The 13,390-nt window shown below is 40.4% G+C and overlaps 1 protein-coding gene across 1 annotated transcript; it reads left to right on the top strand.

The window, feature by feature from the left end:
* Positions 1-262: 262 nt before the first annotated feature.
* On the top strand, positions 263-4,700 carry pit (probable ATP-dependent RNA helicase pitchoune). Its single transcript, XM_022852592.2, has 4 exons — positions 263-434; positions 1,277-1,601; positions 2,335-3,258; positions 4,041-4,700. The coding sequence occupies exons 2-4, from the start codon at positions 1,332-1,334 to the stop codon at positions 4,545-4,547; spliced, it is 1,701 nt and encodes a 566-aa protein (XP_022708327.1). The 5' UTR covers positions 263-434; positions 1,277-1,331; the 3' UTR covers positions 4,548-4,700.
* The last annotated feature ends 8,690 nt before the right edge of the window (positions 4,701-13,390 follow it).

Below are 13,390 nucleotides of genomic sequence, written 5' to 3'. Positions count from 1 at the left end.
TAATTGTAGGATGATTCTTCTATTCTGGACAAAACTGTCGATGATTATCGTATTAAAGAGAATCTTTAAACCGCAACATCTGAAGATTTAGCTCCCCATTTATAGTTATCTATTATCTAGCTAGCTTTATTTTGGGCTTCTCCGAACAATGTATCTTTTTTTGGAATGAAATTAATTTTTGTCGTAAATGACTATCGGGGACGCAATTTCGAAGTAACCCGCTCGTCCTCGGCTTTCGAAGTATCGCCGCGTCGCGAGCTGCTGTGTTTTGATTACGACGCACGTGTTGCATTCCCCGTGAGCAACTCGAGCGGGAATCGATCTATTCGCGTTAGAAATGGATGCAGTTCACTAGGATGTTATGTACCGCTACTTCGCTACATCGTAGCCGTGAAATTTTTTAATACGCTACTCTTGTAGCCTCCTTACTAAAGGTAAGATAGCTTTCCAAATTTGGCTTTCGAAATTTTAAGATCAATTATCCATGTCAATAAATAAATCTCGTAAATCAGCACTGAGTTGTTCAGCGAAATCTAGAGAGGATTATACATAAATGGTGAAAATATGTGACTGTCATATCTATGAACCGATACCCAACTTAGGGTCATTCTGGAACCGTGACCCGAGGCAAACGTTAATCGGCAGGGTGCTATATATCAACGGTGACAATGAAAAGCATTTTGTATAAGAACAGTATTTGCTCTGCGTAAACTTATGTGAGATATAGTTTGATATTTCGTATACAAAGCGTGCTTTCACAAATGTGACTTAATAGAACTTATATATTTGTACTTAGTAATTTAGCTTTATACATGCGGCATTGTGTCAGAAATTTGTCACTTTACAAAAAGTGACATAAATTACTGTTGCCAATGCTTATTCTGTACACAGCAACTAACTTGAAACTGTAGATGATGTTAGCAAAGCCTGTTAAGATAGTCATATCTATCTACTAAAATATTTAGTAAATTCCGTAGACAAATATTCATATTTCTAAAGGCAGCACAACATGTTCAACGATATATGTATTATTAAAAATTTGTATAGCAGAAATACAAAGACTCTGTATTCTTACACAATTAAGAAATAATTGCGCAGTCATAGACTTTATAATTACACTAAGCCTGTACCACATCATTGATGTCTGTGCATGCCATAGCCTAAAATTAATTGTAGAATTATGTAGCAATTTTTGTTTGAAGTTCTGCTCCTTCACGCATACCAAATATGGTTGCATTTAATGAATATTTTAAAATATCATTGTGCTGCGTTGCAGGTCCCGCGTGGTACTCTAAGTTAGCTGCTGCTCGTTACCTGATAATTCCAACAAGATGGCTATTCACGAACAGACCCTGAAACGAAAATTGAAGCAGAGAGAAAAGGCCCAGAAAAAATTTAAAGAGGAGCGGCTTCAAAAAAAACAAAAAACCGCAAGAGAGGAACAGGAGAGCCAGGCTGAAGAAAGTCAACATGTTGATCAAAGCTCGAAAGTAAGACAAACGGAAAATGATGAATCCATTCCCGAATTTAAGGAAAGTGAGCTCCCAGGTACATCGGCTGGAATTCTGTCATCCGAGGACTTTAGCTCTCTTAAAGGAAAGGTAAGCATTCTAAAATTCTAAGACGTCTACAAGGCAGTTTTGTTTATATAAGTCTTAGAATTTTAGCATGGAAACCTATATGCTCTATTGTATAGGAAATAGCATTCTTGTAGTTCTTACTCGGTCTACCAAAATTCCTTTGATCATTTCATACACTTTGCCCACATGGTGATGAGTTATGTCCCTACGATGATGCAATAATAATGTCTTTCCTTATTGAACTTCGAAAGTTCGAAACCTGGATGAGATACATTTCGGTTTGCGCTGCCATCTGAAGCAGTGCTTCACTGCAGTACCGGCTGTAAAACTTGAAACAGCTATTCTTTGTGTGAGAAGTTGCAGTTTGCGTTTTTATTGAGATTTTGCGTAGCTAGATCAAAACTGCGCGTAAACAGTATATGTATTGGAGAACCAAGGGATTACTATCAAATATAAGAAGCATAAGTTTGCTAGTTGAAAAACTGTATTCATTAGAATCACAGTGCTTTTCGAATTTTTTGATAAGGTTGGTTTTAAGCTGCAAAGTTTTGCTACCAATATTTTTATTATGCTCACAGGACACGTTAAGAATTACCACAGGCTATCATGTATCACTAGTATGTCCATGTACACAAAGGAATGTATATGCACATACTAGGAATATGAAAAAAGGTAATGTTTCTTATCAGTTTGATGCCTATTCTGTGTACAATAGATAATGAGCATACCAAGTCAATGTGTTTTTCTATTACAGGTTGCTGATCAGACACTTCGTGCTATTTCCGAGATGGGATTTGAGAAAATGACTGAGATTCAGTTCAAGTCTATCCCATATCTGCTTGAAGGTCGAGATATGATTGCCAATGCGAAAACCGGGTCTGGAAAAACACTCGCCTTCCTAATTCCAGCTATTGAACTCATGCACAAACTAAAGTTTATGCCCCGTAACGGAACCGGCGTTGTTGTTATTACTCCGACACGTGAGCTTGCCATGCAGACATTTGGAGTTTTGAAGGAGCTGTTACAGTTCCATCAACAAACATTCGGTCTGATCATGGGTGGAACAAACCGAAACTCCGAAGCCGAGAAGCTCGGCAAGGGCGTCAGCATTCTCATCGCTACCCCCGGACGACTTCTTGACCACCTCCAGAACACCAAGAACTTCGTGTATAAAAACCTTCAATGTTTGATCATCGACGAGGCTGATCGTATTCTCGATATTGGTTTCGAAGAAGAGATGCAGCAGATTATTCGGATACTGCCGAAACGCCGGCAGACGATGCTTTTTTCAGCAACGCAGACTAAAAAGACGGAGGAGCTAGCTAGAGTCGCGTTAAAAGCTGAGCCAATCACGGTTGGAATCGAGGACAAGCAGGAGCACGCCACTGTTGCCGGACTTGAGCAAGGCTACGTAGTTTGTCCGAGCGATAAGCGATTTTTGCTGTTGTTCACCTTTTTGAAGAAAAATCGACACAAGAAAGTAATGGTCTTCTTTTCGTCGTGCCTTTCCGTAAAATACCATCACGAATTGCTGAACTATATTGATCTCCCAGTGGTATCCATTCATGGTAAGCAGAAGCAGGCAAAACGGACGACCACGTTCTTTCAATTCTCGAATGCGGAAAATGGTATTCTGCTCTGCACCGATGTAGCGGCACGAGGTCTTGACATCCCTAAGGTAAGAGAATCAACACCGTGGTAGGAGAGCAGTCTGATATTAATTAGCGGTCACGAGTAATCTCGTTTTGCGAAGCTTGTGGCTTAAACATTTCTGGCTATATCTGAGTGTGTCGTTGTCAAGCATTGTCTACAAACGAATGTGACTTCTCTGATGAGATCAGACAAATTTAGGTGAGAATATCAAGTCTGTGTTATAAGACTTACTTGAATGTAATCTTGTAAGTGTGATGCTATTCTTTGGTTCAGTGTTAATCCATTATGCTCTCATATTCTAATGTATGAAAGCACTATAGGAAACCGTTCTCCCTGAAGAATTGCAGCGCAGAAGAACTTAGTCAGATCCAGTATATGTAAACGGTTCACTGCAACTGAATTTTAGTACGAACGTGACATGAGTATAATGTCCGTGATAATATTGTGCGAAAATGTTAATGTCGATGCTATGGTTTCGGTGGTTAACTTTTACCTCAAGGAGTTAAAGACGGCTAGTTTAAGTCTCGTCATCGAGGTATTATCTACGGCATATGCATTCGAAGAAACAAAGCAACGTGTAAAGAACAAATATTCATATTTATAATCCTTTTTTTTAGGTTTTAGTGTATATTGTTGATTCTCATTGGAATATCGTGTTTATCAAAACTATCACTTACGTAATACGCTTTACTAGAAAATAGATTTTCTTAAGTATCTTAAAAACTTAAGTATTATACATGTTAGTTTAGATCAACCGCTTCTTACGTTTTTAAGCAAATTTTCTTCGTTCATTTCAAATTATTCTAGGTGGATTGGATTGTTCAGTTCGACCCTCCTGATGACCCGAAAGAGTATATTCATCGTGTTGGCCGTACCGCCCGTGGCGAAGGCGGTGTTGGTCATGCCTTGCTGATCTTGCGACCAGAAGAAGCTGGCTTTCTGCGATACCTAAAATTAGCCAAGGTACCGATGCAGGAATTTGAGTTCAGTTGGAACAAGATTGCCAATATTCAGCCGCAACTGGAGAAGCTCATACAGAAAAACTACTTTCTTTATAGTTCAGCGCGAGAAGCGTACAAGGCGTACGTGCGCGCCTACGAAAGTCACAGTCTGAAAACGATCTTCGATGTGCAGACCCTCGACCTTATAGCGGTTGGTCGGTCGTTTGGCTTTGCAGTACCGCCGCGTGTCGATCTTAATGTCGGAGTTTCAAAGAAGAAGAATAAAGACTCAAGATTCAAGCATTTTGGTGGCGAGCAAAGAAGGAAGAAGACGCTGATTTATAAGCCTATACCCGTTAAGAGTAATGGCTAGGACTGGTGGTGACTTGATAGTAAACAATGCGTGAATAAAGCTCGAGCAGAAGTCATGCCTGTGGTGTGTATACAGCATTATAGTCCGTTATTTATTAATGGATATTGCATATATAATATTACAATAAATTGCAGACTTGGATAATTTGAATTATGTGGGATGGTAATTATTTACGAAACTTTTTTTTTTAGCTAATAGATCACTTATTTGACACTTTCAGAAAACTGTTACTTTGTGTGCCCTTATTTTCTTTCTGTAGACATAGAAAATGAATTACCCCGGAGGGAAATCACAGATAGGTCCACCAACAACCCTTTTGACTGTGTTTAATTAGTTTTCGATAGCAAACTCTCAGTTGTTAATGTAAATACTAACTAATTGTCTTCATTGAAGTTCATAAGAACTGCATCATGCTTGTGCAGTTCTTATCAATCTAAAGAGCAACTTAATAGTTTTAAAGGTCTTTTTTTTCAAATTGCGTTTTTCCTTAGCACTGTCTTCTTGCTTTAAACGTATGACTTGTAAAATTGACCAAAAGTTGATTTTGTGAGAAATTCGGTTAAATGGAAGCTTAGGCTTTATATTTTATAAGAAACAGTGAGATAAAAAGAACGTTCATAGACTGATATTACTGGCCTGAATTTTGTTCAGCCGGGTTCATACGCAAATATATTTCAGTTAATCTTTTGGTCTGCTAGATGCCATTGAACAATCAGACTCATGTTGTTTATCTTCGTGATAGTGCAGTATAAATGTGTATACCTACTAAGATTAGGAGCACGTGAAGAGGCCTAGGTTCAAAAACCTAGTCTGGGCACACTGTTTTTTTGCACTAAAAATAGCCAGTTGTCTGAAGTAATGTTCAACTACATTCTCTGACTACGGGAACTATTCTCGGATGTCAACCTCGAAATATTTTTAACTCAGACCTTTCAACTCCGCTAACGTCAACAATGACTGCTCAGTTCACGCTTGTCATCATCTTAGGTATCAGCATTCTCTGATTTGCATGTTGTTATAGTGGTTCTACTTCTGTTCATTTCAACGATGCTCTAGGTTGTCCTAGGTGAGTATCCTGTTGCTAATCGGTTAACTACCCCGACCACTGCGAACGGTATCGACTCACTCGACTGCAGGAGATCGTTTTTAGGTTATTCGTCCTGATCTTACAATCAATTTTAATAAATGCGCATAAAAATCATGTAACTACCACATTCTTCAACAACTATATTTTAAAAATTTTGTCATATGTTGGAATGTGTGAGATGATTCAAGTGTCGTCACCACTTGAACAAATGTGTGTGGTAGAAGTCAGTCTACTCCGTCAGCCACCGAGCATCCTATTGAACAGATCAAATTGGATATATAGAATAATGAATCAAATTTTCAGCAGCGATGTATCTTGTATGCGGCCTAATAGAATTTTGACCCTATTGCACAAGCACGCGCTTACCAGTCTTATAGAAAAACGACCCAAAGAAGCTAATTGCTAGAAGTAGATTAGAGGTAGTAAATTTCAATTAAAATCCCATTAGAAAAATAAACTATACCAACAATTAAAACAGCTTGGCCATAAGCTTACAATAACAATCAGCTCATTGCGATCAGGCCATATAGTGGTCCATCTCCATAATAAAGGAGAAATAGTGGGTATCGGAATGGCGCATACTATTCCTAATCGCTGCACTGTTACTGGCAACATTCTGTGACATATTAACGTCTAAGGTCTCTTGTCGATTCGTTTAATAATAGATTTCTAATTGCAATCTATTAATTTATTTCAACAAGCCATAGTTAGAACTAGCAGCTTTGACGGCTTAGTTCTCCTTATGCTCATTCAAAAACATTAGATTACATTGTAGTCTATCCAATGATATTATTATTGAAATCGATGATATTGTGTTGCTCCTTTTACTTGACTAAGGTAATCGGAGAGCCAATATTGAAATCGTGGGCGAAGATTTGCTTTCTACATCTCAAGGAAAAAAAGTTTGTTAATGGTAGGCATTCGATTAGTCTACTTATAGATAACTTTATCAATAACTCAGCATTCTAACATACGTTGGCCAGCGTTGGATCTATGTATCAGTGTAAGTCTCTGTCATGTATCATGCAGGTACTGAAATCATATGTCATAGCTAATTCCAGTGTGTTAGCTTTTAGTGAATTACTTACATCTGCTTGACGACACCAGGTCGTGCATATCAATGCCGGATTTTATTTATAGTGTGGAAGGGTCATGCAAATATAGGGGCAGTTCGAGACAAAACAGGTCTCGACGAGTTTCATGTATGGCCAGCTATACTCCTTTTAAAACCAATAAATCGACATCATCCATCGAAAACATCATTAAAGCTTTTCCTGGTGTCTGAAATTCAGCTAGAGCTTTTCTAAGCATTTGATTTGCTATAAAGATATTCCACCATAAACCTTAGTAAAAACTACTAGTTTTCTCGTATGTATACAACAACGTATTGAATCGTAAGAAATAACGGTTATGAGCATTGAGTCGTTTGGTTCTAGTACAGTGCGATCGTGAATACGATTTGTCGCCCTTTTATATGGAAAGCCTGCCCTTTTATAATGGACCTACACGATTTGTACACAAACATAGATACTCAATTCTTTATTGCTACAATATTGATTAATAGATTAAGGTTGTTCCGCGTAGCTTAATTAAGTTCCCTATTCAACCAAGGTCCCCTAATGAGAGTTTTGCGAAAATATCTTTTACCAAAAAATATTAGAAAAGCATGCTGTCAACTAATGCGCACTGTGTTGTCGCGCATTATTTGAAGACTAATTCTTTACATATCATCCACACTTCCACAATACGAAGCTCAATATCATAGATTGTCCAGTTTAATCTAATTATAATTGCAGGCCAGTCTAAAATACAGCTGGTGGCAGCATACGCATACCTTGTCGCCAATGCACACTCAACAAAAAAATCTCACTGTCGTCGTCTTCATACCACTTAGCGATAACAAACAAATCATTACCTTGTTCATAGACTTCTGGACATGACGATAAGCTTTAGGAATTGTTACTGCGCGAGGCAATTTGATGTTTTTCAGTTGCTTGTTCGTATGCGATAATACGCAGTTAGTATTCATTAACCGTTTAACTTTTCGGTCAGTGATGAGGTATTGTACTACCGCGCTCTATGGTATGGCGTGGTATTAGACCTTCCGATATATCAACAGCTATGCCAGTACCCCTTCAATCTACTGGAGATTTGTGTTTTGGTTTAAAACCCCATTCATGTCAAAAACGAGAGCATATGAAAGCTATACCATCGACAACAATTTATTGGACTTAACGGCATCGCGATAATGATTGTAAATGAAAAACAGATTGTTCGTGAGAAGGCTTAGAAGAACAGAAAGGACATCTGTTCCTCAAAAGATACCCTCAGGAATTACACAACGTTAATTCATCTACGACGGTACGCACTCAACAACATGCTTGTACAGAAATAACAAATTACAAAATATGGAAATAATATATCACGACATTGATGCTGATCGTTTATCCACGTGTTGCCTAAATCGTCATATTCATAGGCAAACAAGTTTAAAAATTCAAAGAGCTACGGCTACAATGTTGAGTTTACGAGAAGATCAGTGTGCTAGAAACCTGGATAGATTAGAGTGCCCACCTATCTAATATCGTTTTATGCCGAAACGTTGGCCCTCATTTGGTGAACATCTGCTGCTACCTGTTGAGAAACTTAGAGAAGCTATGAATTGCCAGAATCTCAAACCGAGATTTCAGATTTACACTCAGAAATTATTACTTACCATAGCTCTGCGACTAGAAACATTTTTAAGTTTTTTTTTTAAAAAAGAAGATGTATTTTCGGTATGCAGCTGTCCTATTAACTCTATAGTTATACTCAGGGGACACTGGTTTGAGCCTCACCAATAGCAGGTGTGATTAAATAGAGAAGCAATGGTAATATGTCCAAGAGGCAATCGTGTTAATTCAGTGAGAACTTGTTTGCCTAAAGAAGTTAGGCGCAAGTGAAGTAACCTGGATTTAAGACCAGAAGTAGATATATGGTTTGCTTTCTCAGCTAGAAGTCAGTCGCCTGAACCTATACTTAACGCCAATATCGGACCTAAGGCTTGAAAAAAGCCTTAGGTATAAAAGGCAATGAACTGGACATTTCTTTCATTATACCGTGCGGCCCCTGTGCACAGATGTAAATAGGAATGCAATAAGTCTACGTACGTAAAGTGCATTTACCATAAGTTTTTAACACAAAACTTTTGCAACTCAAAGAGCAGAAGAGCAAGCTGATACTTAACTGTACAGATTTAATGATTTATATAGGAATTGTTATCCTCCTGAAAAATAATTATAAGATTTGCTGCAATAAAGACCTATTCTATGAAAAGCAGTCAGGAGGCCTTGATGAAATTCGATTTTTATTACGATTAGAGGTTGAAAGAGTAGTCATCTGCACTTTATTAAGCATTATACTATTAATATTATATATATATATATATATTATTAAGCACATATAGACTTATTATTAATAAGAATACACTTTTGAAGTCTTTACTTTGTACCCTAAAAGAGAGTCTGCCATGCTGCGGACTTAAATACTCCAGCGTCTTGTTTGGGGATTATAAAGCTGTTAAATGGTCTGTTGTCGATTATACAATGGTAGACACTGCATACATAAATTACTCTGATGATTGGCGAAGCTCATTGGAAGTTGTGCTGCTTTTCCAAAGCGCCGACGTCGTTTATAGCTGCAGCAACATCTGCAGCACGACAAGAACTAACATTGTTTATGAGACCAGTGAGAAGTGTAATGAGACTTTTGCTATTCGAACGTAACCGCAAGGTAAAGGGAATTAAGAACTCATACTGTTAGAAAAAAATAAGTGAATATCAGGTGGGCATTAAAACCGATATCTCATTTTTTTATCCTCACGTAAGCCATTTTACTGGCATGTCACTTAAGTTGGGGTCCAGCCACAAACTCGAATCACTACTGTTTCGGAGTAGTTCTCTAACCTGACATTCTTTTTCTGTTCATCTAAGGATATCTGCAAGTAAGGAAAAAGCAATTGCAAGTGGGTCTAGAAGCACTAAATCAAAATCTATGTGACAGCAGAGTCTGGATACCGCTGCACAATCGATATAGGATGCGCAAAGTTAAGTTTGAAAACCACAATTAATAGAGACGCAGTAATTGTACGACGGAAAGGTACTACTTTAATACTTTCAAAACGAATATCAGGTAAATTATTGGCAGGCGCGACACATAGCTGTATTTTTATTCCCAAGGCCAAAACCTTAATGAAAAATTAAAAGTTGAACGAAGCGACTTCATAAACTTTTTGTTTATATTGTAGCTGAGATTAAAAATGCTTTTGTCTACAGCACCTACCTGAGAGAGGGAAATTTGCGCTAAAGTTTCGCTGAAATCTGACGGTCCAATTTCTGCTAGTCTCATGTTATTTGGTCTGTAGAAGTGATCATAGTATGTACGGGGGAAATTCGACTAGACTTTTTCTGCCAGTATCCCTATCGTCAACATCCCTTATGCGTATCTATTTATTACTTCACAATAGCTTTTGTTCAAGCCTAAGAACCGGTGACCTCTAGCTCTGAAGGGTTAATTGTACAGTAATAAACAGCCTTCGTGTACCTTCGGGTAATCTCATCCATTGTGCCCCCCGTACTCACATCCAGCATCAGCGGGGTTATGGAGATAGTCTTTTTTTTACTTCCTTCATTTGTGCGTACAGATAAGTGCGTTTGTGGACTATTTTTGCTAGTGTCCCCTAACCTCCGTGATTCCACGACGGGACAAACGAAAGAGTAGTTCCCGCGTAGTTAGATGGTATGGATTTTTAACTGCATACACGAATTTTCGTTGTGGTATATATAATAATGAACATTCATGTAGGCATATCTCTGCGCACCATAGTGAACATCGCTTCTGGAAGAAAATACCAATGAAAAACAAAAATAATTTCTTACACTCCAAATTCATTCTGTTGACAGCTTTTTTGTTGTTGATAGATTCACTCGTTAATAACATTTATCTTATTGTGGAGATTAAGTCGCTAATAGTGCCCGTTTATAATAGTGATAATTAGGGCAAATCACCGTGGCAGAAGTGTGTCATAACCAACATAGTAGTGTATGCTAGGGCGGCGATAAAATAGGGGACAACTTTTTTGTCACCCCAACGGTCTCGCACATTTGGAACGTGTCGCGGCTGCCCCTGACGTGTCAACCCATTATTAGCTATCCCCTGAGAACTCCTTGTCTATGCGAGAACTCGAACCCTCACTATGCGATATCATTGCATGAAGTTTGTAGGAATCTCCGTACGAACAAACGACCTCTTTTCTCTCCATGCAAAGTCTAAGTGCCGGTGGACAAAAAAAAGATCACTTATTCTGCTCCGTCTATTTCACCTTTACACGCATATGTGGTGATCTACTGGTATGGATAGTCATCCTTACGAAATAGAGAACCCTTAAACGACTCTTAATGTTTTTGATTCATTTAGCTTTCGCACATTGCGGTTTTTGTAATGATCTCAGGTCATGTCGCTCTGGCCTTGTAAGATGAACGATAACAGAAATTTCAAAGTTCAAATGAACCTTTGCTGAAGTGCATAGTCTCACGTGTATTTGGCCTAATTAGGTACCATTCCGGAGAACTGTTAAATTTTTTAGCGTTTTTTCTGCTCTCCTTCTTCTCTTATGAGAATTCCACTGCTTAATGCGCTGGATGTTACATACACAGCTGTTTACCTTATCTCTCTCGTATACCCGGTAACTGTTGAGTAACTTAAATGTCTTTGTTGTAACATTTTCTGAAAATTGACAGCTGGCGTATGAGCCGAAACTAAGCCGACGAAGGGACCATCTGTCTAAAGCCATTTCTAGCTAGTTGGAGCGTTTGGTTTCACCCTAGAGAAATCGTCTGTCTCAATGAGATGTTGTCACTGGCAGGTCTAAGTAACGTACACAACCATACGGGGTCGTATCAGGACAGGTTCTATGAGTACTCCCAACAATCAGCATGGCTCCGCCGGAGTGCAAGCAAGGATTGTTCGTGCAAGGGAACGGGGTTAGAGAACTGAGAATATTAAAGTGAAAGGACCATCTATTGCATCCTACGAGACAAGAGCCACGATAATATTTCTATGTTTGGAAACCGCTAGGGAATGGACGCATCGAACCTACGAAACCGATCAGCACGACAGTGTCATTCTGATGCAGTTTACAGGAATGCCCCATAACAATGACAAAAATCAAACCAAAAACAGTACGATACGTATGATACCTATTTTTGTGGCTGCCCAGCATTAACACACAACGCTTTCGTCATTGAAGCTATAAAATGAAGCAACAATCTACCTCTAAGTCGCCATTCTGAACACAGTCAGCTCGCTTCCCTTTGTGCGCGCTCCGTTGTATCCTACAACTACAACCGCAGCCATTAACAACAACTAGCGATGGATTTTGCTCGCTCTAACACATTTGTTCCCTCCCTGCTCGCCCTTTCTCTTTCCATCTTATCTTCTGGAGTCCGGAGACAGGACTAGACCGCTTCTGTTGGAGCCACTGACCAACACCGGAGCCTTGGACTCCAACTTTAGTTCCAAGCGATACCACTCACCCAACGACCAGCCCAAATCATGAGCACCGCAGAGGCGGTATCGGGAGCGCTGCGTGGAGCAGTTGTCCTACGAAAAGCATTTCTACTCTCTCTCGTGTACCTAACGCGAGAGCGAGGGTAAACCCTTGTAAAATGATCTGAAAATAAAGGCTTGCTGGCTGAAAATTGGAAGCCCTCAACGTAATGCTGTCCTACTCGAACCGCTTAGCCACGATGGGCAGCTGCAAACCCAGTAGAGCGGTTTGTAGACGCCAGGCAGCTGGCGACTCCAGCAGTTGAAATAGTCAGCGCAGGAGAGTCGCGCCGGCCGCTAACAAACGGCCGCTGCTAGATTCTAGTCGCGTGTATCCTTCTCAAGGGGGTTCGTGGGAGAGGATGAAAAAGAAAGAGGGAAGAGCGAACTGAACGAAGGGTGAGAGAAAGGCAGAACCTATGTTGTGCCGTGCTTTGCTATGTTGCTGCTAGCGAAGGTGGCTCCCCTACCAAGAGCAGAGAACTCCTCGGTCGCTAGACAGGAGTACTGGCAAGAGCCACGGCGGCTGGCAGGAAGGGGCAGGGGGTCAGAAGAGAATCCGACAGCAGCAGAAGGAGCCGTGCGAGCACTGCCTGTACTCACCGCGGTCGGAGTGCCAGCGGTGCTCCTGTCAGTATCATCAGCAGCGGCGTTGCTTGTGGCTCCAGCAGCGGAGGCGGCTTCGATAGTCAAAATGGCGCCCCGACGTGAGCACGGCGAGTGGCGCCAGCAAGAGGACTCCCTATGGTAGAATAGCGCTGGGAGCAGCCTCCCCCTTTCTGAGTTCTGGGGCTGCTTCGTTGACGGCGGTCGCTGCCGCTGTTGACTATGTTAGTTGTAGTGTCAGTGTTGGTCCATTGCTGCTGCCGCTGATGGTTCCGGTGGTGATAGTACCCGCGCTTGCCCGTGTCAGGCAATGCCTATGCATGTGCCAGTTTAACAGCGTGTGTAAACAGTTACCGCCCCTAAAGGCGCGCAGTGGCAAAGCGACGCGTTCCTTTTATCACCGCCGAATACTGTCCTGACTGTCGCAAACACTTAGCAGGGCATTGACGTTAGATATTGGCGAGACACCAGTAGCGCCAGATACCGACATGAATTGCCAAGGGCCGGCCGAGCAGTGATGCAACGTGCGGCTGCATTCGGTGCTTGGATTAGTTGACCATAGGGG

The sequence above is a fragment of the Varroa jacobsoni genome, unplaced genomic scaffold (assembly GCF_002532875.2).
Source record: "Varroa jacobsoni isolate VJ856 unplaced genomic scaffold, vjacob_1.0 contig00833, whole genome shotgun sequence".
NCBI classification, from domain to species: Eukaryota; Metazoa; Arthropoda; class Arachnida; order Mesostigmata; family Varroidae; genus Varroa; species Varroa jacobsoni.
Note: the sequence above shows the minus strand (reverse complement) of the source record. Positions and strands in the feature narration are given on the sequence as shown.

Bases quoted from the DNA above. Each gene is read 5' to 3' on its own strand.
- pit (XM_022852592.2), top strand. From the start codon at position 1,332: ATGGCTATTCACGAACAGACCCTGAAACGAAAATTGAAGCAGAGAGAA. The intron at 1,602-2,334 runs GTAAGCATTCTA...TTTCTATTACAG, and splicing joins TTAGCTCTCTTAAAGGAAAG to GTTGCTGATCAGACACTTCG. The intron at 3,259-4,040 runs GTAAGAGAATCA...AAATTATTCTAG, and splicing joins GAGGTCTTGACATCCCTAAG to GTGGATTGGATTGTTCAGTT.